A 25225-nucleotide genomic window follows, 5' to 3' on the forward strand; every position below is an offset into this window, starting at 1 on the left:
TTCTTGACTATTTCGTCACCCTCTTATCATTAAATAATAATTATTCAATAAAAAGATGTAAAAAATATATGTGCTGTTATCTTAAATAACTTATTCACAACTTACTGGTAAAGTTTTCTAAGAATCCACATTTTCATAACTTTTTATTTACATCTATTTCAAGGATCCCATCAAATCACTCTTGTCTCAATAAAATCATTTGGTAAGATCTAACTTTTCTTAGCATTCACAAAATAATAACTCATTTTTAAATATCACTTATCACTTCTTCTCATCAATACACATGACTCACACAACAAAAAATAAAAAATATAAAGGGTTAAATGTGTTTTTTATCCCTTAACTTTTAGTGAATTTTGGAATTAGTTCATTTTGAAATTTTGGACCAATTTAGTCATTCATCTTTGGAAATATGTGGGTTTAATCCTTTTAATCAAATTTTGTTAGATTTATTTGATCTTTCATACGTATTTCAGGTTTGTATTTAAATTTTTTACACTATTTGACACATATTTATTTTATTGTTAAGTCAAATATTATTATGAAATGTGTTTAAAATATTTTTAACCCAAAATAATAAGGGAAAAAAATATATTTAATTCAAAAATAAATTAAAAGCATATGTTTAATGGAGTGTGTTGATAGCATTTTAGTCCTCTCCAAACTAAACATCTAAGATCAAAGGTTTTTGGTTTTGTCATAGACATATACCACTTGTTTGGAAACTTGTTAGTGCACATTGCAAAGCATTGATTGGTTAGAAATAGACTTGCTAACTAGGTTGCGCACCACACCCACTTTAACTCTCTTCCCAACTCACCTACACTTTGAAAACAAACTAGTGTCGATTTAATAACACAAGTCAAACACAGAACCAAGCAAACCCACAAAACAAAACTCCTCACTCATGTTCCTTTTGTCTCCGATAAATCAAGATAATTGCTAACAACACATTTTTCATTTTTGGGTGAACACAAACTAGTTTTTCAAGCCAATAAAAATCTATGAATCATATCATATTACAACTGTGGTTGATAATCTATGTCCATCCCTATTAAAAGTAATAGTTTGATGAGAAATCTAAACATGTGCTAAATTGGTATAAGAAAAAGAACCCATTATCTAATCTAAGGTAATATATCTTTTGAAATATATTATTTATTATTAACTAAAACTTTACTAAAAGTCATGATAGTACGTGAGTATGGTTCCAATTTGTTGGGTTTTGGTTATGATAAATGTTAAAATGTGAACTAATAATATAAAAATTTTAACTGAGTGAAAATTTTGAAAGATATATCTGGAAAAGGTATTGACATGGCAGCTCATAAATCAAAAGCATTATAATAGCAAGTTCCAAATCCAATTAATACCCTAACGTGAAGTATTACCTAATGAGTCCATTTTCCAACAACAAACCACAAAAAAAATGGATTAAAAATAATAAAATAAAAAGAAGATGTTACAACTGAACCAGAAGAAGATTCCACTCTACCAAACTACCTGCACTTGCATTGAAGCTTAAGGAACCGACACACACACACACACATACCTGTCGGCAACCACAACCTTAACCAAAACTTCAACTCCCAAACCCCTGAAGAAACTACTTACCGGCTATGTTTCAATTGGGAGGAAAAAGAAAGAGTTGAAAGGTGTTCAGCTCAAGTCAATCGGAAGGCACATTTGGGGGAAGATTCAATTGAATTCAACACCCAAACTCAATGATGGTCCAAGAGCAGCATTCACTTCCAAAATCAGTGAATCAGAAGCCCAAAACGCGGACGGCGGCGCTGGCAGCCACCAAGAGCCTCGATTTCTCCGCGTGGGTCTCTGACAACCTCATCAGGATCGTGGCCGTGGTGCTCCTCGTCGTGACCGTCGCCGCCGTGTTTTTTCTCCGGAACGCCGGCGACACCGCGGCGCTGCTCTGCTTCGAGAAGCAGGCGCAGGAGCTCGAGCGGATCGCGTACCCGCGCGTGGAGTGGGGCGCGATCGCGCCGATTGCGGACAAGACCTCGAAGTTCGCGAACTTCCGGACGGAGAAGTGGATCGTGGTGTCGGTGTTGGGGTACCCGAGCGACACGCTTAGGCGGCTTGTGAAGATAAAGGGGTGGCAGGTGGTGGCGGTAGGTGGGTCGAAAACGCCGTCGGATTGGAGTCTGAAAGGTGCGATCTTTTTGTCCCTGGAGGAGCAGGCCAATTTGGGGTTTAGGGTTGTGGATTACCTTCCTTACGATTCGTATGTTAGAAAGAGTGTGGGTTATTTGTTTGCGATTCAGCACGGTGCCAAGAAGATTTTTGACGCTGATGATAGAGGGGAAGTGATAGACGATGATTTGGGCAAGCATTTTGATGTGGAGTTAGTAGGGGAAGGTGCGAGGCAAGAGGTTTTGTTGCAGTATAGTCACGATAACCCGAATCGAACCGTTGTGAACCCTTATGTGCATTTTGGGCAGCGTTCGGTTTGGCCCAGAGGGTTGCCTCTGGAGAAGGTAGGGGAAATTGGGCATGAAGAGTTTTACACTCAGGTTTTCGGAGGAAAGCAGTTTATTCAGCAGGGGATTTCCAATGGCCTGCCGGATGTAGATTCAGTGTTTTACTTCACCCGGAAATCCACTCTGGAGGCGTTTGATGTGAGGTTCGACGAGCATGCGCCGAAGGTGGCGCTGCCGCAGGGTGTGATGGTGCCGGTGAATTCCTTTAACACGATGTACCATTCGCCGGCGTTCTGGGCCTTGATGCTGCCGGTGTCGGTGAGCACGATGGCGTCTGATGTGTTGAGGGGTTACTGGGGGCAGAGGCTGCTTTGGGAGGTTGGTGGGTATGTTGCGGTTTATCCACCTACGGTCCATAGGTATGACAGGATTGAGGCGTACCCCTTTTCAGAAGAGAAGGATCTTCATGTGAATGTTGGAAGGTTGATTGATTATTTGGTTTTGTGGCGGTCTGATAAACATAGGTTGTTTGAGAAGGTTCTGGATTTGAGCTTTGCAATGGCAGAGGAGGGGTTTTGGACTGAGACGGATGTGAAGCTTACTGCTGCATGGCTGCAGGATTTGTTGGCTGTTGGCTATCAGCAGCCGAGGTTGATGTCGTTGGAGTTGGGAAGGCCAAGGCCAAATATTGGTCATGGTGATCGAAAAGAGTTTGTACCACAAAAGTTGCCATCGGTGCATCTTGGCGTTGAAGAAACAGGAACGGTGAATTATGAGATTGCTAATTTGATCCGGTGGAGGAAAACTTTCGGGAATGTTGTGCTTATAATGCACTGCAATGGGCCGGTGGAACGAACCGCTCTTGAATGGAGGTTGCTTTATGGAAGGATATTCAGATCTGTAGCTATTTTGTCAGAAAAGAAGGATGTAGATCTTGTTGTAGAGGAGGGTCATTTGGACTATGCATACAGGTAAGTCTGGTTGTGTTTTACATTTCTTTCTATTGCTAAATTATAATTGTTATCTTGTAAATTTTGCTATTGTTTCTGAATCTGAATACTGGCCTTTCTTAGATGGTTCTGTTTTATCAGTAAGAGTAAAGATTGCTTTGCATTATTGGCTGTTTGGTGAAGTAAAATACAATTAAATTGCTTATGTCGCAGCAGAAACAGAACTTTCCTTCACTTTAAGCATGTTAGTATTAGTGTGAGAGATGTTTTGTAGCCTGTGTAGGCAATGGAAGCTTTTGGAAGTGGAAAGTTAGAAATATCTCTTATTGAAGAGGTTTTGTAGCCTGTTTTGTTCTTCGTGTGATTCTAATTTTATCCATCGCCTGATTTTCAGGTACCTGCCCAAAATTTTTGATCAATTTAGCAGTGCAGAAGGATTTTTGTTCGTACAGGATAATACCATTCTTAATTACTGGAACTTACTGCAAGCAGATAAAACTAAACTGTGGATCACTAATAAGGTATTGTTGTTTTGTTCCTCTCACCCAAAGTGTGAACTCTTACTTCTGCATGATTGAATTGAAACTCCTACCAAATTGATATTTTAAGGGCTTATTGGCCCCTGTTACGAATGCATCCACTAATATTGTAAGAAAACAGTTTTCATCTAGAGTAGCAAACCTCATTCCAATCTGTGAAACAGTAGTAAGCATTGGTCTGATTCGATGAACTTTTTCAATGAACACTTGTAGGATAAGAAAAGGGAAAGAAAAAACAAAATAAAATTGTCCATAACCTAATGTATTAGCTAATCCGTAGAAACTTTTTCATTACCTTCTTGGAAGTTAGATTTGTCCATAACAAATCTTTTTGTTTATGCTGTTTATCCTACTCTTAGTCAATTTACTTTGAAACATAGCTTTAACTCATAAAAAATGGTGTAAGCCCTTTTCTCTCTGACCATTAACAAAGTTACTGGGATTCAGGTGTCGGAATCTTGGTCTTCTGTAATAACCAATGGTGACAGCTCGGACTGGTTATCACAACAAGCAAGCATGGTACAAAAGGTTGTGAGCACGATGCCAGCACACTTTCAAGTGAGCTACAAAGAAACAAGTGACAATGACAAGAACCTCTTACTATGCAGTTCTGAGGTGTTTTATGTTCCTCAGCGATTGGTCAGTGATTTTGTTGAGCTTGTTAGCCTTGTGGGCAATCTAGAGATACATCAGAAGGTTGCAATTCCTATGTTGTTTGTGTCCCTGGATTCTCCTCAAAATTTTGACCCTGTTCTTGATTCAATGATCTACAAGCAAAATCCTCCTGCTAATTCCACCACTCTTTATTCGGCCAAAGTTCCTGCTGTTCATCCATGGAGCGTATCGAGTGAGCAAGACTTCATAAAGCTTATCAGAATAATGGCAGAAGGGGATCCACTTCTGATGGAGTTAGTTTGAAAGTAGAAAACTCTTTCTTCTTCATACCACATGATCAGAGAGCACGCAAGAAACATGTAACACTTAAAATAGCACTCCTACACGGTCTCTTTTTAATTGAAAACAGTGTTACACAGTAATTTTGTTTCTAGGGTGGGTTTTCTTTAACCCTTCTCTTTTCCCCCCTCCCCTTTATTGTGTAGATTTCTTCCACAGAAAAATGTATCATTCCTTATTTTTTCTTCCTTCTTTTTTTGTGAAAAATGAAATGAAAATGTACTTGTATTCAATATTGCAATGCAATCTCTCCATTAAGAGATTCTTTTTTTATACCGACTTGAAGCGTGTCTGATATGCAGTGCTTTCTGGGAATTTGCATGTCTATGCAAAAAGAACGATTAATACTACATTCAGATAATAACTCTGCAAGAAGATGGCTTAGCATGCATATGCAATTTCGTGAATCTGTTCTTCTGTCAATGTTTGTTGTCCTGTAAGATACATATATCATTGAAACATGTTTGAAAATGGAAATTTTTAATGTCACGAGATTTACAGAATTCAAATTGTTTCTGTCTATACTTTGAATCCATATATAACATTGTTTCTTTCATGTAAGCAACAGATTATACGAAGATTGTTTCATTTCGTGCTTAAAGATGATACAAATTTAACAGCTTTTGCAAAAGTGACGATATTTTGGTGTATCAGTCAACAATACCCTTCAATCAAATTTTAATGTTTATGGAACTGTTCGAAAGAAACGAAGCATGTAGATTTTAAGGATGTTCAAAAAAAAAAAGAATTGTTATTTTTGTAAGATCCTAAAAAATAACGTTTTAAAAAATAACGTTTTAGAAGTGATAATGAGTTCAAATAAGTGATATTTGATTATTTTAATATTAAAATATTTTAGTATAAATAAAATTGTTATAAAATTGTTATTATTTTAAAAAACATCATTTATCTAGAAATTACTCTTCTAGAGTTCTTTTATCGTTTTCTAAGGGTTATTTTTTCTCTATTCGTCTGATTGAATATTTGAGGTTATATGAGTGATTCTCACGGAGAGCTTTTCAAATTGAACCGATCAGTTTTCCCGTTTGCATATAGATAGAGCATCCTGTGGGGTTAGAGGTGTTAAGTTGTCTTATGGTTGTTTATACAGTTTGGTCAAGTAAGGAAAGTTAGTTTTCTATTGAATTGATCATCTTGATAGTTAATTATGATGTGGTTTGTTGAATTGATGAGTTGTATGTTGAATTGGTTGATGTGGTTTGTTGAATTGATGAGTTGTATGTTGAACTGTTTGATGTGGTTTGTTGAATTGATGAGTTGCATGTTGAGTCGTTTGATTTGGATCTATGTTTAGTCTTGATTTGGAGAAATATTTGAATTTGTGTTTTGAGTGATTTGGTATCAGTTTTTCACTCTCAAAAACAATTTGGAATCAAAAACACTAATGGTGTGTTTGGATGAGGTAATTTAAAAAAGTAATTAATTTATTTGGAAAATTTGAATTTCTTAAAGTAAAATGACTTGTTTGGATGGACAAATTAAAGAGAAATTAAAATTGAGAAATTTTAAGAAGGTATTTCAAATAATAAGGAAATTGAAATTTCACAATTTATAGAATTCTTCATTGGTTAGGATAAAACGGGGTTAGGGACGACTCGACCAGGACTGACTCGACCGAATTTTGTCAAATTTCAATCGATGTTGACTTAGCTGAAATTTAGTTTGGACTAACTTGGCTGGAATCAACCAAATTTCAGTTGGGGCCGACATGAAATAGTTTGACCAAGTATTTTGCTAGGACCAACTCGACCAAATTTGATCGGATATGTCTAAAATTTGGCCAAGTTAACCTTAGCTGAATTGTGGTCGAATTTGATAAAGTCAACCATGGCCGAATTCGATCGACTCAGCCTCGATCAAAATTTATGCCAAATTTAACCTATTCGGCCTTAAGAGAAATTCTTACAAATTCTACTGAATTGACCCCAGCCGAAATTTGGCAAAATTTAGTCGAGTCAATCCCAATTGAAATTTGGTCGAGGAGACCCAAGCTGAAATTAGGCCAAATTTTATTGAATAATTCTTAGCCAAAATTAGCTGAATGCGGCAGGGTTGGCCCTAACCAAAATTTGGTGAAATTCAATCAAGTCGGATTTTTTAGAATTTCGGCCAATTTTGGTCGAGTCGGTCTCGGCCAAATTTGGTCGAGTCCAGCCTGACCTAAATTTGGCCAAATTGGAATGAGTTTATGCCAGATGAAATTTGGCTGAATTCGTTCGAGTCAATCCGATTGAAATTTGATTGAATTTAAATATTTTAAGTTAACTAATATATTTTTTAAATTTAATTTCAAATATTTATATATGAAAATAAATATAGTTAAAATGAAAGTTTATCTTATAAGAGAAATTAAATTATTTTATCCAAACAAAAAATTGAAATGTAAGATATTTTAATTACTCTATCCAAACAGATTATTTAGAAAATGAGGAGCATTCAATTGCAAGGCATTCAAATGGAATGCATTTCAATTTCTTAGAATTGTTGAAATATTTCATCCAAACACAAGGTAATGGTGTTTTTGGATGAGTCAACTCAAGAGAATAATTCATTTATTTGGAGAATTTGAAATTCTTTCAAGGAAAATGACATGTTTGGATGAGAAAATTAAAAGAAAATTGAAATTGAGAAATTTTAAGAAGGTATTTCAAATAACTAAAATAGTAGAATTTGAAATTTACTCACAAAAGAAGGAAATTGAAATTCTCCAAGTTGAGGAATTGCTCATTATTAGTTAGGACAAAAAAATCTACAGGTCCAAAAGGTCGAGTCAAGCTCGATAGAAGGTCGAGTCAAGCTCAACAGAAGGTCGAAACGAGTCGGTTTAGGTCAAAGGTCATACCAGATCGAGTCAGACTAAAGATTGAGTTGATATTAAAGAACAAAGATATTAAAAAACGCATTCTTACATTATCTCTTAGAGAGATTGAATAACACATTCTCACATGATCTCTCCCAAATTAAGTTTTTCCCAAATTAGTATGAATCTCGATTACAATTATAGGAATTCTTTTATGAAATTGATATAAACCCTAATTATATTTTTCTCCAAAGTAGTATAATCCTAAATTTTGAAATTTTGAAATTTGTGTTTATTTTATGGTTATAATAGTGAATGATAGTCATTTTTTATTCTATTATCATGTGTGATTGTTTTAACTGGAGAGAATGAAGAGTTTTTTTAAAATTAAAAAAGAATAATTTATGTATAAAAATTTGAATTTGTCACCCCTGAACTTTTTGCCCAAGTTCCACCACTGGATATAGGAGAATTTGGAAGAAGGTATCTTGACTTTAATAATCATTCAAACTCACATAAGGAAGAATGAGTTATGTGATGAGAGTGGTAGGAGGTGCTAGCCTTTGGACTTATTGTTCAGTCATAGGCTAGGATTAACCTTGTGTGTTTGGGTGATGACCCCTTGTGACTTGTATTCTACGGAGACTAGAAACCATCACAAGTGCAGATGTAAGGCCCATTAAAAATGTTCCATTTCTTCTGGCCCAAAAATGTAAGGGGCTGCCCTTGCGAGTGGACCTAAGGGTTGGCCCAGTAGATTAAACCACCCTTTGTTGCCCTAAGTCTCACTTTTCCCTGTTTTCAGAAAACCTAAGACCTGCAGCTGCCAACCCCTCTGCTAGGGTTTCTGCCTCCGCTGTTACATTGAGCCAGGAAGTTCTGTTACTTTATGTAAGTGACCTTCGAGTTCATGCTAGTTCCCTTTTTATAACCTTTTCGTAATCTACCGTAAGAGCCTTGGTTAACCCCATTTGTCTGGTTCTGTTCCACTCTCATCTCAGCCCTGTAGTTCATCCTTAGAGTTGTCGTGGTCGTACAGTCGGGGTCTTCGCTAAACTTTTTCCAGGTACGGGGAAGTTAGAGTCTGAGTCCTGATTATTTTATGGCTGGGTTAGAGTTTGTTAGACGTTGAATGTGTGAACTGCCATGTACTGTCTTTTGGGTGCGAACAGGTGACTGTTACAGGAGAACAGTGGCGAGACCTGTTAATCTCGCCCAAGCGAGCCAGTCTCGCCTAGGCGAGACGAACATAGAGCTTGCCAAGGACTTTTGCGCGAAAGGTCGCCTAGGCGATCAACTCGACTTTTTGAGCAAGCTAGCATCTCGCCCAGGCGAGAGGGGTCTCGCCTAAGCGAGATCTCGTGTGTGCTCCTGCTTCTTTTTTCGAGCCCTCGCCTAGGAGAAGGGGGCTCGACTGGGCGAGAACGTCTCGATTGAGCGAGACCCTTCAGCCTGAGCGAGGTGCTGGGCGAGGCAGTGCGAGGTGTGTTTGTTTTCTGGGCTTTGTATGGATAATGCTTGCTTGATTTTAAGTATTGTGCTGAAAGTTTGAGATGAATGAGTATGAATGAGTGGTGCAAGTCATAAATTGTGAATGTTGGGTTGTTATGAGTTTAGCATGCGATTTTAATGACATGGTTGGTATCAAAGAGGCATGATAATGAGATGAGATGGAAATCCTTTATGCATGGATGGTTTATGATGAGTTGAAATGGGTTGGGCCTGAGACATGGAAAGGGCATTGGCTTTAAAGGTTGGTACGATTAATGTATATCTATGCATGGTGAATATTCTTTGGCTGTGTGAATATGGTTGATCTGTGTCAGTGCATAATTCCTTGGAGTCTCTAGGTGAGACTTTCAGGGTTGCGCTTCAGTGGTCGGGACGTAATTCCATGGCCCCTGTTAGTGGGTGTCCATGGTGGTGCCCCATTTGTATAACTAGGTAAGGATTCAAGGTAAGGTTGCATCCTGACGCTCTAAGGAGTCAGTTAGTCTCACCTAGAGCGGACTGACTCCTGTGGTGAGAGTAACAGGAGGCCTGAAATTCATTAAGGGCTAACCTTGTGGTGAGGGAAATTGATTCATTGTAACACTTGTGACACATAGCTCGGGGGTGAGCAGAGGTATCCATCACAAGTGCGAACATCCGCTGAATCTGACCAAGTTATACGTATCTGGATGAGTCGAGTCGAGTCGTAGTGTATTGATTGAAAGTCATAACATCCTTGGTTGTTGTATGGATATTGAATGGTGAAAATATATTTGACTGTATGATGAGAATATTGTTGGCTCTAGCTTACCCTGTTTGTTGTATGGTTGTCTTGTATGTGGTTATTCTTTCTTGCGATGATCATCAATTTAATTGATGAGAGCAGATGGGCGAGGTTCCCGCGGTCAGCAAGGAAATGGCGATTCCGCTACTTAGCCATCTGGGTTGGACTTCATATTTCTTTTCTTCATGGTTTTCGTTAGGGCTATGGCCCATGTATTGTTTTACGCTTTGCTACTCTTTTCTCTTTTGCTAGACTTGTATTTTGGGTTCCGTTGGCATCGTGGTGTGCCCAGGTTGTAGGGGTTGTGTTAAGGACCCCAGGACTACGCTACAGTACTATTTTGTGTGACGTTTCCTTTAATTTTGCATAATAATTAAATGGGACATTACAGCAGACATTCAATGGTACTTTATATTTATAGCATGTATCTGGATAATTGAGTTTAGTGTCAACTGCTTGTGTGATTATAGATATAGATACCTATATACCATGCTTGTAGGTTTTTGGCATGATATAAATATATGTGTGAATATTTCTTTTCTACACTAGCTTATCCTGTTGTGTGTTTTGTGTTTTCTTGTATTGTTCATCTCTTCTATTGCAATGATCACCTATTTAGCGGAAACAGATGAAGTTGCAGGTATAGAGGCACTTCTGTGGATAAAGAGCTATCAGTTAGAGTAGTGAAAGGTCTTGAAGAGTTTTAGTAAGTGAATAGTTTTATATAGACTTGTTAGTTTAATTAAATGTATAGATGATACACTTGTAAGATTGTATTAATATACTTTATACATAATTACTTGTTTTGAACATTATAACGAGACATCTGATCTTATTAGTTTCATGCGGCTAAATTTAGGATGTTGGAACTTTTGTCATTAAAAATTGTGACAATATTTATCCTTAATTATTCCAAAGTTTAGTAAAACATTAATTTTAAATTAACATAAAGAATAAATTGAACTAAATTCAATACATAAAGAATACCAAACTTGATTTATAATTTAAAATTAAGGAGACGTATAATATAAATTTTATTACCTCAAAAGTAATCAGTTTGAAGAGTAACTCTAAACATTTTATCATTGGACCAATCCCAGGATTGGATTAGTAGTAATTTAATAAATACTATTTTTTCTACAAACATAATTTAATTCTTTTTATTTCATAAACAAAATAAAAACATTATTAAATATTTTGAAAGTTGTTGATTAATAATTTATAAATAAACAAAGTATAATTTTCAATGCTTTCAAAGATTTTTAATGAAAAAATTTCAATATATTAGTAATTGTCCTTGTAATGTATCTATATATTTATGCAAACTAAAGTTGAACTTAAGGAATATATAGAAAAAGAAACAAACACTTATTGACCTTAAGAATTTAATTAATTAATTACTCACCACAATTACCTAAATTACCTAGTTAATAATTGTACTTAATTTTAATACATAATATAATAATAGTAATAATAATAGTAATAATAATATTATTAAAATAAATTTATTTAACATCTGTAGATAAATTATATTAGTATAATATTTTTTGTCGCATAAATTATATTTTAAAAATATTAATACATGTCAGAAATATAAAATATTTATAGAGTGTGCAATAAATGTGTATCTTGTATTAAAAAAACTACTAAAGTTAATACAAATATATTTAAAAAATAATAATATATTTTAGAGTTACATATTATATAAGTAAATATTTATTAACTTTGTTGTGTAAATAACAGAAAACATTTTAAATACAATTTCTTTTTTTTTTTTTGTTAACAAAATTTGAATATGAAATGTTCTGGCTGGTATTGGTCCCAATTCACTGTTTAGAAAATAATAAAAATAATTTTAGATTTTTAGTTGAAGGACAAGTAAATTTATTTTCTACATTCCAACAAAACATAGGTTTAAATTATATCATATAGAAATTATATGAAAAGAAGGAAATACACACACGTTGGTAAAAATTGTTTGGGAGATTCACCGTCTATAAAATATGAGTTGTCTGTAAAATAGAGTATAAGTTACTCAATTATTATTATTATTATCATTCTGAACTTTCTTAATTATTTCTATTCAACTTGATATTTTTATTTACCAAACTCTTGTTTGGTCTTACAATAATAGATATCTCTATCTTCCTCTCAATCATTCGTTAAGACAAAAGATATAATATCATTATTGAAATTTTTTTATTAGACATAAGTTATTTGTATAAAAGATCATAATGCATATAATATATATTTTTACATACAACTTTTATGAAAAGTATATGTCTTTATTTACATGCAACTATATAACTTCTAAAGTCTCAAATCAAATAATATCAATAATTTTTTACATATAATCATATATAATCATAAAGAGTTGAAATTATTATTTTATTTTATGTTATTTAAATTAAAATATAATATATAATTTCAAAATATTATTATAATTAAGGACTACTAGTTTTTACTGGTGTATTATATTTACAAATATAAAGAGTTGAAATTAAATAAGTTTTAATTTCAATTTACAATGACATGAAATGTTAATATGTAATGGGTACACGATAATGAATTTGAAGTGTTTATATTTTAATAAGATAAGAAATTAAAATAAAAACGTAAATATTATAAGGGAAACAAAATTAAAGTAAACATATTAATAAAAAGTAAATGTACAAGCCTTAAAATAAAATGATATTTTGTAAAAATGATAATTATACTGCTTTATCGTAAGATAAAAACAAAAAAATTAAATTATAAATATTAAATTGATATTTAAAATATTTAAATAAATTAATTTGTAAAATAATGTAGATGAACTTTTGTGTTGTTTTATCAAAATATGATAAAACAATCATGATGGGTTTAGAAGATGTAATTAGGTTTAATTACTTACATGATATCCACTTTCGTTAGTAGAGATGTGTCAATCTGATATCCATTTTTAAAAAAGTGTCAATTGTATCTCAATTTCTAAAAAAGTATTTCGATTAGATCCCTTTCATATTATTTTTATAAAAATTAAGTATTTGATATTTATATTAAAATTTAATGATAGTTAACTCCGTTTACAAAGGATGGAAACATTCTTTTAAAAAGTGGGATACAATTGACATTTTTTTTAAAAAAACAGATATCAAATTGACACATCTCAAGGTGGGTACCATCCGAATAATTAAACCATATAATTAAGTTTGGTCCTTTTTAACTCAATTTTTTCTCACCTAATATATATTGTGATGTATACCTTATACATATATATTTATGCGTGTTCTATAAAACAAGAACAATAGAATAAAAATTTTAACGCATCTATTTAAGATTGCTAAAGGTATGTTATTCGTTTAATGTACTAAGATATGTCACTTTATAAAAAATTGTTTGATTTTAGTCAATAAAGTTTTATGATAAACATCTCATATATATGACAACAGAGGAATTGATTAAAATCAAGATATATATATATATATATATATATATATATATATATATATATATATATATATATGGATTGAGGTCAAATAATTGCTGTCATGTGTCGTAATCAGAAAATATTTTTAGGAAGAAAAAAGAAGATAAAATGAATTTAAAAACCAAAAAAGATAAAAGAAAAAACAGAAGAACAGAAGAACAGAGTGAACCCAATAAGAGTGCAGCAAAAACCAGAAAATGAAAAATGAAAGAAAATGGTTTAAGAAATGAGCAAAGCCGTGAAGCATCTTTGCTGCTGAAGCATTGCAGAGAACACAGAAGCATTTTGTTTTGTATAGCATTGGAAACATAGATTAAGGTATATTTTTGGTGTTATCGAGGTTAGGGTCTGGTTGCATAGGTTAGCACTTCAAGGTTTTTTGTACTTTGGAATTTGCAAATTTCAGTATGGGGTTTTGTTTCATTATATAATTGAATCGGTTTTGTCTGTACCAGTGTTGTGTTCCTTAGAGGTGTGTCACTTTGATTCAGCACATTACACAATGTCTGAAATGACAATGAAATTTCATCTTTTGTATTTCCGTGGACGGAAAAAACAAAAATATACCAGGCCTCCGATAATTTCAATGTATAGAAAGTCCAATTTTTTTATGAATTTTGTTATAAGCGGCACCAGGTTTAGGTTTTCAATCCATGTGTCCATGTATTTATTTGTGGTCATTTTGAAATATAAACCAGAAAACTAAATTAATGTAATTAATTTATTTTGGTTAGTTATTTGTGTGTGTTGAATATTATTTTCTTAGTTAATTTTGGCGAAATGAGGTGTAATGAAACTAATAGTTTCATCATATCTGTTAAGTTGAAATTAATATGTGTCTGTATAGGATACGTGTCAAGTCGTGAAATTTTTTAATTTTTTTTAATTTTTTTTGTAAAAATTTATAAACTGCCACGTGTCAGTTTACTGTCGTGCCATGTGACAGCTTACAATCATGACACGTGACAGTGGTAATAATTATTTTCAATTTAGTCCTTTATTTAAATTTTTTGTTCAATTTAGTATCCCAATTCTTTAAAACGATCCAATTTTGTCCTTTTCAATTTGAGACTAAATTAGTAACTAAGTTTAATTATAACGTATATATACATGTTAAAATAATTTTTTTGAACTTATACATCAAATCACTACACCTAAATATTCAAATTATTTTATTTTTTACAAGTGTAAAAAATTTCAGGTGTAAAAAATTACAAAAGTAAAAAATAAAATAATTTAAGTATTTATGTGAAATGATTTGATGTATATATTAGAAAAAGTTATTTTAACATGTATATATAAGTTGTAATTAAGCTTATTTACTAATTTGGTCTCAATTTGGGAAAGGACGAAATTAGATCATTTTAAAAAATTTGGATACTAAATTGAACCAAAAATTTAAATAGAAGACTAAATTGAAAACAATTATTACCACTGCCACGTGTCATGATTGTAAGATGTCACATGACACGATAATAAACTGACATGTGGTAGTTTATAAATTTTTACAAAAGAAATTAAAAAAATTAAAAAATTTCACGGCTTGACACATCCACGATGTTAATTTCAACTTAACAAATATGACCAAATTGAATCTTTTTAGATAATTGAGGTACTAAATTAAACAAACTAAAAGTATGAGGACCAAATTGAACTTAACCAAAAAAATTGGAATACCAAATCATTAATTATACCTTGAAAATATGATGGAAGTATCGGTTTGATTGACTATTGTGTAATTAGGGGTTACTTAGGGTTATGTGGTTGTGTAAGTAAGATATATGATTTTTATACTTATTGACTTATTCTTTTATATTTTTATTATTATGTAGTTTTTTGTTTGTTATGTTAAATTGAAGTTAAACTATATGAGTTTGGGTGAAATACATTGTGTGTAATTGTATAAATTTTGCAGCATCTTATTAACTAAACATTAAAATATATATATATATATATAGCCTACAAAACATTATATAGATATTATATATTCTTTAAAAACCTGTAGTTTACATCAGTAACTTGTCACATTGTTACCAGTTCTTTGATATCTAAAACACAGACATAAAATATTAACAGACAAATTTTTCCTTGTGAAACTGATTTATCTGCATTGTAAACAAACATACGTGATTATATATATGCAACTAATGGCTTTCCCCTTGTGAACAATTAAACAAACATAGCTTCATTGGTGTATTATTGACCATGCCAGGTCACCAACTTTGCAACAATCTGTAACAGGTTTTTTGGTGTCAACATAGCAGTTGGGAGAGAATTATGAAAGACAAAGAGGGTTGGGTCTCATGGCAACTCGCAAGCCTACCAAAACGGGACGGGTTGGGTAAATATTTTAAATCCATTAGTCAGTTTTGACTCGGTTCACCTAACATGTAGAACTAACGGGCCAGTGTGCCTTTAATCCGTTGACCTTTTTTGTTTTTATTTTTTTTTATTTTTAAATTAAAATAATTAAAAATATATTTTTTTTATATTATATTGTTATAAAGATATAAATATACAATATTATTATAATTTAAATCATTAACACTTACATACTAGTTCCAATTATTAGTTATAATAGAGTAATTTAATATGTAAATATAATAATTATTTTAATTTATCCAATTAAAAATATTAATTAAAAGCTTACAAAATATTTATATGATTAAATATGTTTTAAATATTCATTTACAAATACATATACAAAAGAATTTTATAAATAAAAATTAAATAAAAAAAGAAAAAAAAAGGTGAAGGACCGGCCCATCCTTTGATGAGGTAGGTTGCAATTCCTAGCTCGTTTTACAGTGATAGACTAGTTCGACCTGATTCATTTTTGACAGACTAAAGACAGAATGGGCCAAAACAGTCCATCTTGTAATGAGATGGGTTGCAATTTCTAGCTCGTTTTACACTGATGGGCTAGTCCAACCTGATTTATTTTTGACAGACTAAAGACAATGGGCCAAAACAGTCCATCTTTTGATGAGATGGGTTGCAATTCCTAGCTCGTTTTACACTGATGGGCTAGTCCGACCTGATTCGTTTTTGACAGACTAAAGACAGAATGGGCCAAAACAGTCCATCTTTTGATGAGATGGGTTATAATTCCTAACTCGTTTTACACTGATGGACTAGTCCGACCTGATTCGTTTTTGACAGACTAAAGACAGAATGAGTCAAAATGGTCCATCTTTTGATGAGATGGGTTGCAATTCCTAACTTGTTTTACGGTGATGGACTAGTCCGACCTGATTCATTTTTTGACAAACTAAAAACAGAATGGGCCAAAAGAGGCTTGTGATCCATTTTGCTACCTAGAGAGAATATACGCATGTGCAAATAGATACTTCTAATTGTTAAAAATGAAAAAAATAAAAAATAGAAGAGTATGAGTTTATATATGTGTTTGTGTTGAAAGTCTCTAACCAAATTATATAAGTACATGCAAATTTTATTTTACAACAAGTTTTTTTCAGGATTAAGTTATATTTCAAATTTATTTTTTTAAGATGGTGTGACAGTTCTAAAAAGATATCTTAAAAAATTAAAAGCATTTCTGAAGTGAACTAACCAATTATATTAAGTAATAATTTATTGTTTTTGTTTTTGGAAACGTAGCTAAAACAATATAATCAATTATATAGGATTTGAAAATATTTGAACTAGTAAGTACATGATCAATTATCAATAAAAGCAATGTTTTGAAACTTTTTGTGCTAATCAAGACTTAATCAGTTATCTAACTTAAAATAATTATTTATTACAAGAAATTATTGATTAAAATGCTCAGTAAGTCTTTTAAAATATTCTTGATACATTTACAAACTTTTTGAAGGCAGTGATTATCCATGTTACTTAATTTAAATGAAAACTTTCTCGATATGCATGATTTACACATTCAAGCAAGTCATAAAACATAATACAATTTTAGTTTCTTCGTGAAACATTTTAAAGGGAAAACTTTTCAATAATCTTAACCTTCTTCGTCATCAAAACATCTTCAAGATAAAACTCTTCAATAATCTTGGTCTTGATCAATAGGATGAAGTAACATATTGAAGATATAATAAAAGATAGTCGAATAACTACATCTTATATTTAAACAATTATCAAATATTTTATTGATAATAATTGATTCATAAGATATCCAAATTATATTAAAACAATATTGGACAAAGGTAGGTGCATGTAGCAAGAAAAAAGAAAGTGATAAAAGAAGTGTAGGATCCAAATTTAGGCAGATTTAAAACTAATAAATATTTTATATTTACATGTAGACTTCATAGAATATAATAGCTTATTACTTATATCACCACTAGCCAAACTATTTGTTTATGTTAAAAAGTTCATATAAAATATTGAGATTATTTTCTTAGTAAAATTCAATAAGTTCGGTAGTCTTTTACACAACTGAAAGTTCTCAGTAACAGTTCAGATTACAAAACATTCTTCATATCAGTTCTAAAATAACATCGCCATATAGTAATAAAAACCACGGGTATTAATGAAGAATTACAGTAAAAAATTTGTTCATCCCCTGAAAAACAAAATGTAGCTTAAACTTGCATTTCTTGCACAGCACTCTCAAAAAGACACCTTCAAAAGAAGCATTTTTACAACACCCATTAAAAGGGAGACAACATTTGACAGTATCTTGGATAGCAGCTGAACATATACAAACCAGGGAGCCATATGAATGGGGCTATTCTAAAGAAGATAACTGACAAATGAATTCCTCAAGCTGATTATCCTTTATCACCACACCATTTTTCTGGGTAAAAATTACATCTTTCACTGAACTGATAGAAACATCGGTAATAGCATCAGCAACAGATATGTTAATGTATTCATTCAGGTTGTGCACTGTTCCATCTGCATGGATGAAGATAGTGTAAAAATAAGCAACTGAGAAATAGATTCATTATATCAAGTGTATAACTGTGACTCGTGCTATTATTGACAGTATTCTTTAACAAAAATAACTACAGAATAGCTGTGTGTGATCCAATATGGAAAGTTCTTCCCCAGCTTGCACTGCTAGACTCTTCTTGTTAATAGAAAAATCTTGTCCATGCATGTTAATCACTTAATTCAACAACTGAAGTGACTTCGCGAAATTCACATTAACATTACCCAGCTAAGATATGTTTGGTTTGATAAAATATTTCCAACTTCTTCTTTTTTTTGCTTTCACTATTAATTACAAAATGTGGCATACTGCTCTTTTTTTCACTTATTTTCACAGTAAGCTTTGAAAGGTGCTTTCTGCATTTCATATATTTCTCTTTATTATGTGATATATAACATATGTGATATATAACATAATGATCAGTCAATGTAAAAGCCAAACAAGTCCAATTTCCTATAGAAACCTCCCAGTCATTACCTTCTGCAATTATAGGCTCATGTGGAGGAGGTTCTTCAATCCACTTTCCACCAGAATCTTTCATATGTCTTCTATCAGATGCAAAACTACGAAGAAATAGTGGAGCGTGCACAACTCTGAATAATCTGAGATATCATAAGAAACAATTTCATATACTTCACTTTGATTAGCAACTGTACATCAATACCGTCGATCAATACATTATTTCATTGATAAAATTGAAGAACACACCTAAAGAAAGCAAAGCTTATACATAAAGTTACTTACAGGCGACATATTGCGATATTATGATTCATGGACAAACAAATTTTGACATGATGTGAAATGTTTTTGACATCCTTAGAAAATGTTTTTAAACAAGATGTGTTAGAATAGTCTATAATATATTCTGAGAAAAAGTTCTTTTTTGTTGTATCAATCTGTAACCTAGAACCCAAGGGAAATTTCTCTCCTTCCTTAAGCTTTGGTTGTAAGCCATTGATCTCTCCCAGAGCAGGTTGGTCCACTCTACCTATATGTTGGACCTGCCTACTTGCTTTATGGGTCTCACAATAATTACTTTGGAAAAACTTAATGGTAAAAATTAATTATATGCTTCTGTCGAACTTTGGTTTTTTGGCCTAGGTTTTCATGATTACTTGGAAATAGATGGTAGTGAAATATCATCAAGTGTTGAACAATAGAAGATGCAGGAATTCCAATTTTGTCCTATGTTGTGTCAATTTGTGGAACCTTGTATATTGGAGATCCTCCGAATATTCAAAACAGGTAAATTCTTTTGGAAGAAGGCTCAGAGCATCTTTGCAAATGACAATCGGAGACTTAATGCTTCTACCCATAAATTGGTATCTCTTAAACGAATAGATCATATGAAATTTTTCATTTTTGAAGGTCAATCTGTTATTGAGGAGTTAAAGATGTTATTAGAAACGAACTCACGGGAAGAAATCAAGGAAAACATAGACAAGTTATATATGGTCATGATTCTTTGTGCCATGAATCCAAATTTTGATCATATTTGGGATCAAATGTTAACTGGCCAAGAAGCACCATCAATGGAAAGCCTAACAACACAACTCTATGTTCCAACTCTTAAAGGTAGAAATCTTCAGGAATCTACTAAAGCTTCTGCCACGGTATCTACTTGTGGAAGGATAGGTCAAAGCAATAGAGGAGGATGTGGTGGTTGAAGTCGTCCAGAATGCTTTTATTGTAAGAGAATGCATCATACTCAATAAAATTCTTAATCTTTGCATGACTTTCCTGATAAGATAACAAATATCTCTAAAACAGTGTTTTGGACAATTGAGCAGAGAGGATTAACGTATTTTGGGCATGGCTATACAAAAGATGGGGTATCTGCTAACAGTCAGAAGTAATGGCAACTAGGTTAACATCTATTGTCTATTGATCCCAAGTGATCTTGGGGATTCCTAGGTCTAACTAGTTATTACAGGAGCTTTGCTCGAGACTATGGAAAAATTGCCAAACCTACAACTCTGCTCTTGGAAAAGACAGCTTTAACTGGGGCTTGGAAATGCCGACAGTGTTCAGAGCACTTAAAAATGCTTGACAATCCAGCCATCAATCAAGGTAACTGATTTCTATAAGACTTTAATCATAGAAACAGATGCACCCAGCAGAGGTTTAGAAGTTGCACTAAAACAAGAACAGAAACCAGTGGCTAAGCTTCATTATAAGGGGCCAGCCAATTCAATCCAGTGTCAGGGCTACAGGAAAAAAGGGAGCTAGTTAATATAGTTAAGATATTTATTAGATAGGTAGGGAGTTAACGAGTTAAACAAATAGGAGAATGTAAAGGAAAAAGGGGGAGTTAAATCTATATTCATTTGTAGATTGAGCATTAGCTCTTTGCGAAAGAAGAAATCTTTTGCGAAGGAGAAGCACTTGGAGGAGAGATTTCTCTCCTATTTATTGTTCTTTTCATCCTATTCAATAAAAATCTTTCTTTTCTTTCTCATTTATATTCCTTGTTCTCATTAGTATATGAATGAAACTCAATGGCTATGGTGGTAGCTGTGAACAAATGGTATCATAACTTGTTTGATTTCAACCAATTTGGATGGTTAAGACTTGGATCTTGACAAAGCCCATTAAGAAATCCAAAGCTCCTTTGGTACATAACATCATTTATACAAATGTGTTGCCGCAGATTCCGATAACTTAGCTCACTCATTTCAAATACAAATGTGTACTATTTGCATGTCTAGCTCCGAAAAAATTAGCCACTAATTCCGTTATTCTTACATTGTAAGGCATCTTGTTTCTTTTGGTAGTTTCCATGGGTCTAATATAAAGGAATCAGTAGAAGCAAGAAGACTAAGGTTATGTCCAGAGTATAGTTTATGCAGTCCTTAATGAGAGTAGAAGAGAACTTCGTGTACCGGACCTTCTACAAATTTTTTATTTGGGAAAACAGTAACTTTTTTATTGTCTGTGGTGTCCTACTCATGGAAGCTTCAATATTGTTGTAATCCTAGATTCGTAGGGTAATTGAGAAGCCTTGTTGCATTCAGGGAAAAGAAATAACAGGAGGACAAGTATGTAGTATTGTAGGACATAATTGTGTCTTCCCCATGTTAAATCTACATAATGATAAACCAAGTAGGCCCTATCACAACCCCAGCATATATAAATTTTAATTTCTTAAAAGAAACAATGTGGCTAGTAGCCACTATCATGTGACCCATATAAGCCTGGACTTGCATTTCTATCAACTGCAAGTTAGAAACATCAACAAAAAGACTATAAAGCACCAAAATACCCATCAGAGCAGAAAAAAATGGCAAAATAAAACAGAAAGTGCCTTGCCTGTTATAATCAGAAAAAAGTTGAAAAGACGGTCGTATAGTTTCAGACACGTATAAGGGTAGAGGTGAAGGAAAAGGAAGGGTTGAATCTAAGTCCCATACTAGTGGAGGGACATTTCCTTGTTTTATCTGTAATGCAATCACAACAAAAGTATGACAAATGATCCCTATAATAAGAAATTTAGATATCAAAATAAACTGCTTTCACAAACCTAGCAAACTAGCCCCCACAACAAAAGGAAAGGAAATACATATTAGGACATACCTGAATGCAAATTACATGATAATCCCATAGAATCACCCCATCAGCTCTTTTGCTAGCCTTTTGATTCCATAGTGGGATCTACAAAAGTTAAGACAAACACTTCAGAAATTGACTAAAAGAGGATTTTAAATTTGCAGAAAGTTATACAAGTGTAGCTGGAAAACTCTTCAATCAGATATGTAGTGGCAGTGGTAAGAAAAAACATGGATAAATACTTGAACATGCAGTTAGTACTCTGTTTGCTTGTCAGCATTACATAATTAGGAAGAAAGCAAAATAGATGAGAGATAAATACTGGCAATATTATCAAAAACTTTGACATGTTTTTCCATCACATTCAACTTGCACAGTGCAAGAGCCATAGAATTATTTCCCATCCCACTATTACTCTGTCCAGTCACTATTTAGCAACAGTAAGCAAGGTATTAATTATATCTTAGAACAGAAAAAAAAAAAGCAATTGACGAAAAAAAAAAGCAATAAAACATCAAACAAAAGAAACTCAAATACAAAGAGTGTCAATTACTATTCACAATAACAACTCTATTCCATGAATCACCTTGAACTAGAAAGTGAACATACAACACCAACCAGAGGAAGAAATAGAGCATGCCTGTTTCTTTTCATTGGAAATGAAGACAACAAAAAGATCAGATCCCTCAGCTTTTGCTACTCCATCACTGCACAGCTTCTTGCAAAGCAAGTATACATTCTCCTCACTACAAATAAATATCCAGAAAATAATCATGAAAATTCTACAGAACATTACCATACAGAAGGAAATCATCCAAACTAGTTAAGAGGATGAAACTAAATAAATTGACAAAAAAATGAATTGTCCCCAAATGTTGATGGACACCAACTCCAAAATTAAAACCCTACACATCATTAAAAAGGAATGATACGGAAAAATTGGTTTCTGTAAAATCTAACAATAGACCAGTTCATCCTATCACCAAAATGTACTATAGAATCATGAGGCATACACGATGAGAACAAAAACAAAAAGCGATTATGAGGTGTTCACCAGTAAAAAGGGGTGTGCTGGAAATGAAGAACATCCATAGTTGACGTTGCCATCGTTCTCTTGAATACTCACTGGTTACCAACAACCCTTGCGTAGGCTCAAACCTGATGGGATCCAAGATACTGGTTTGCTTCCAACAAAACCAAAAACCCAAAACCCAAACCAGTACATACGTTACATGAAACGGGTTTCGAGTAAGAAAAGAATAATTATATGTTTTCTTATAAATCTTTTACTAATACACTTACTCTTTTATTCTTTATTCAAATAAATTTTAAAGGCATGGTAAATTTAAATATTTCCAATTCAACTTCTTAAAAAGCCTATTCTATCTATTAAAAAAATTATAATCAAATTTTTTTTTCTTCATCCACGTATTTGTACTGGTAGGGAAATACTGTGATATTACTTTTGTTTTTTTTCCTTTTTTAACTCATTAATTAATTTGTTCTTTATTTATTTAATCTCGTGTAACTCATTAGTTAATTACTTTTACTCATTTCTTATAAATGAGTTAACACAAGTTGTACAGAATTTGAGAAAGAAGGCACAAATTTATCAACAAATTTAAAATAGGAAAACAGAAATGATGACTATGTCATTTCCATCAAATACTAAATACCAGCATACTTAAAAAAATTATTTCAAATACTTAATAAAATCAATTTTTTAATAAATATTAACTAAATATCCTCAAAATTATAAATTATTTAACTTAATTATTTCTTTATGTTTTTATTAAGTATTTATCTAAGCGTGATAAAGTGGCATGTGAAATGAAAAAGAAATGTGTGAAAAATTGCTAGAAAGAAGATGATTTGTTTGAGGTGAGGTGAGATTGAAAAGTATATATAATAATTTTATCTATATTATAATTAGTTTTTCGTAGTATATTGAATATTCAAAAGTTTATATATAATGATTGAAAAGTATATATATATATATATATATATATATATATATATATATATTATAATTAGTTTTTCGTAGTATATTGAATATTCAAAAGTTTATATTTTTCAATATTTGTTGTCTAATTTTATGTTAATTAGATCATTGGATTATGTAATTCTTATTATTAAGTGATAAACTTGATAAATGCTTTGTATTTAAGTTTATTAACCTCTCTTATTTATCTTTATTTTATGTTTTTGAGTTTATTTCTTAGGAAGTTTATTAATGTTTTATGTTTTGCTTAGTTAGGAGTATTTTTCTTTTATTGGGTCATTGTTTAGGAAATTATATAGGAAAATGGAAGTCTACAAAGCTGTTTGTCAGAACCATCTCGCCCAACCAGAGCTCCACCACTCGCTTAGTGAGAAGTCTGTCTCGTCCAATGAGACATAGTAGTTGTATTGCAGTTAAATGATCTCTCGCCCAGCGAGAGATAAGGCTCGCCCTAGCAAGCAGACAGTTTTTGGTTGGTTAAGTGTCGAGAATCAAACAAAAGGAGTTAGTTCTTTGGTGTGGAAACGCAAGGAAACTCGAAACTTCGATCTAGGGCACATTTGGGGGACAAATCTACAGCAAATTCTTCCATCTACTTGTGCAAATTCATCAAATATGTATGTTCTAAATGATTAGGAGTAGTTAATCTCCATTTTTATTAGGATTGAATGTAATGTATTCATACTCTATGTAATTTTGCCTATATAATATAATCTCTTTCGTATTCAATTATTCTATCTTGATTATTGATGTGTATGATAGGAATATCATGTTATTTGTTGTTACCGAATCATTGGAAAATGAATTGGAACTAGACATGGAGAGAACGCCCAAGAGTTATGTTATAGGGATAGACATCATCTCTTGGTCATTCTAGAAATGTAAGCTTAATACAAATTATATGCTAAAATGGCTAAGGAATTATAGTTTTAACATATGATTTAGAACTTGCTTCTAAGAAATTAGAGTAAGTATGCTTTTAACTTGAATGTGAGTCCCTATAGATATATATTATGTGGTGTTACATTAATTTGATTCATAAAATCCAATCCTAATGAAGCTTTTTACCGAATCACATATTTATTTTTATAAATTTTGCATGCTTTATTTTACTTTGAATCAAAAATGTTTTTCACAATTGCTAAAATCAATAAATAATCACAAGTAGATTAACAAACACAAATCCCTTTGGGAAACGACATTTGGACTACCATTTTACTACTTGGAACGAATTGGTACACTTGTCAATAAGTTAACATTAAGTAATGAAGTTTAATAACAATTTGTGTTTGATTTATTTGTACTAGCAAAAACATATT

At 32.4% G+C, this 25225-nt stretch overlaps 2 protein-coding genes across 2 annotated transcripts; one reads left to right on the plus strand and one right to left on the minus strand.

Moving 5' to 3' along the window:
- The first annotated feature begins 1421 nt into the window (after nt 1-1421).
- Nucleotides 1422-5160, plus strand: LOC114190980 (transmembrane protein, putative (DUF288)). The gene is made up of 3 exons (XM_028080086.2): nt 1422-3409; nt 3783-3909; nt 4375-5160. The coding sequence occupies exons 1-3, from the start codon at nt 1725-1727 to the stop codon at nt 4843-4845; spliced, it is 2283 nt and encodes a 760-aa protein (XP_027935887.2). The 5' UTR covers nt 1422-1724; the 3' UTR covers nt 4846-5160.
- Nucleotides 5161-17929: 12769 nt separating this feature from the next.
- LOC114192511 (amino-terminal glutamine amidohydrolase) lies at nt 17930-23171 on the minus strand. Its single transcript, XM_028082257.2, has 6 exons — nt 22959-23171; nt 22545-22650; nt 21932-22009; nt 21668-21795; nt 18836-18960; nt 17930-18321 (listed from the first exon to the last, which is right to left on the minus strand). Exons 1-6 carry the CDS (start codon nt 23009-23011, stop codon nt 18152-18154), a joined length of 660 nt encoding a protein of 219 aa, XP_027938058.1. The 5' UTR covers nt 23012-23171; the 3' UTR covers nt 17930-18151.
- Between the last annotated feature and the right edge of the window lie 2054 nt (nt 23172-25225).

Source organism: Vigna unguiculata, chromosome 7, assembly GCF_037176805.1.
Source record: "Vigna unguiculata cultivar grain cowpea cultivar isolate G323 ecotype 2 chromosome 7, ASM3717680v1, whole genome shotgun sequence".
Classification (NCBI taxonomy): Eukaryota; Viridiplantae; Streptophyta; class Magnoliopsida; order Fabales; family Fabaceae; genus Vigna; species Vigna unguiculata.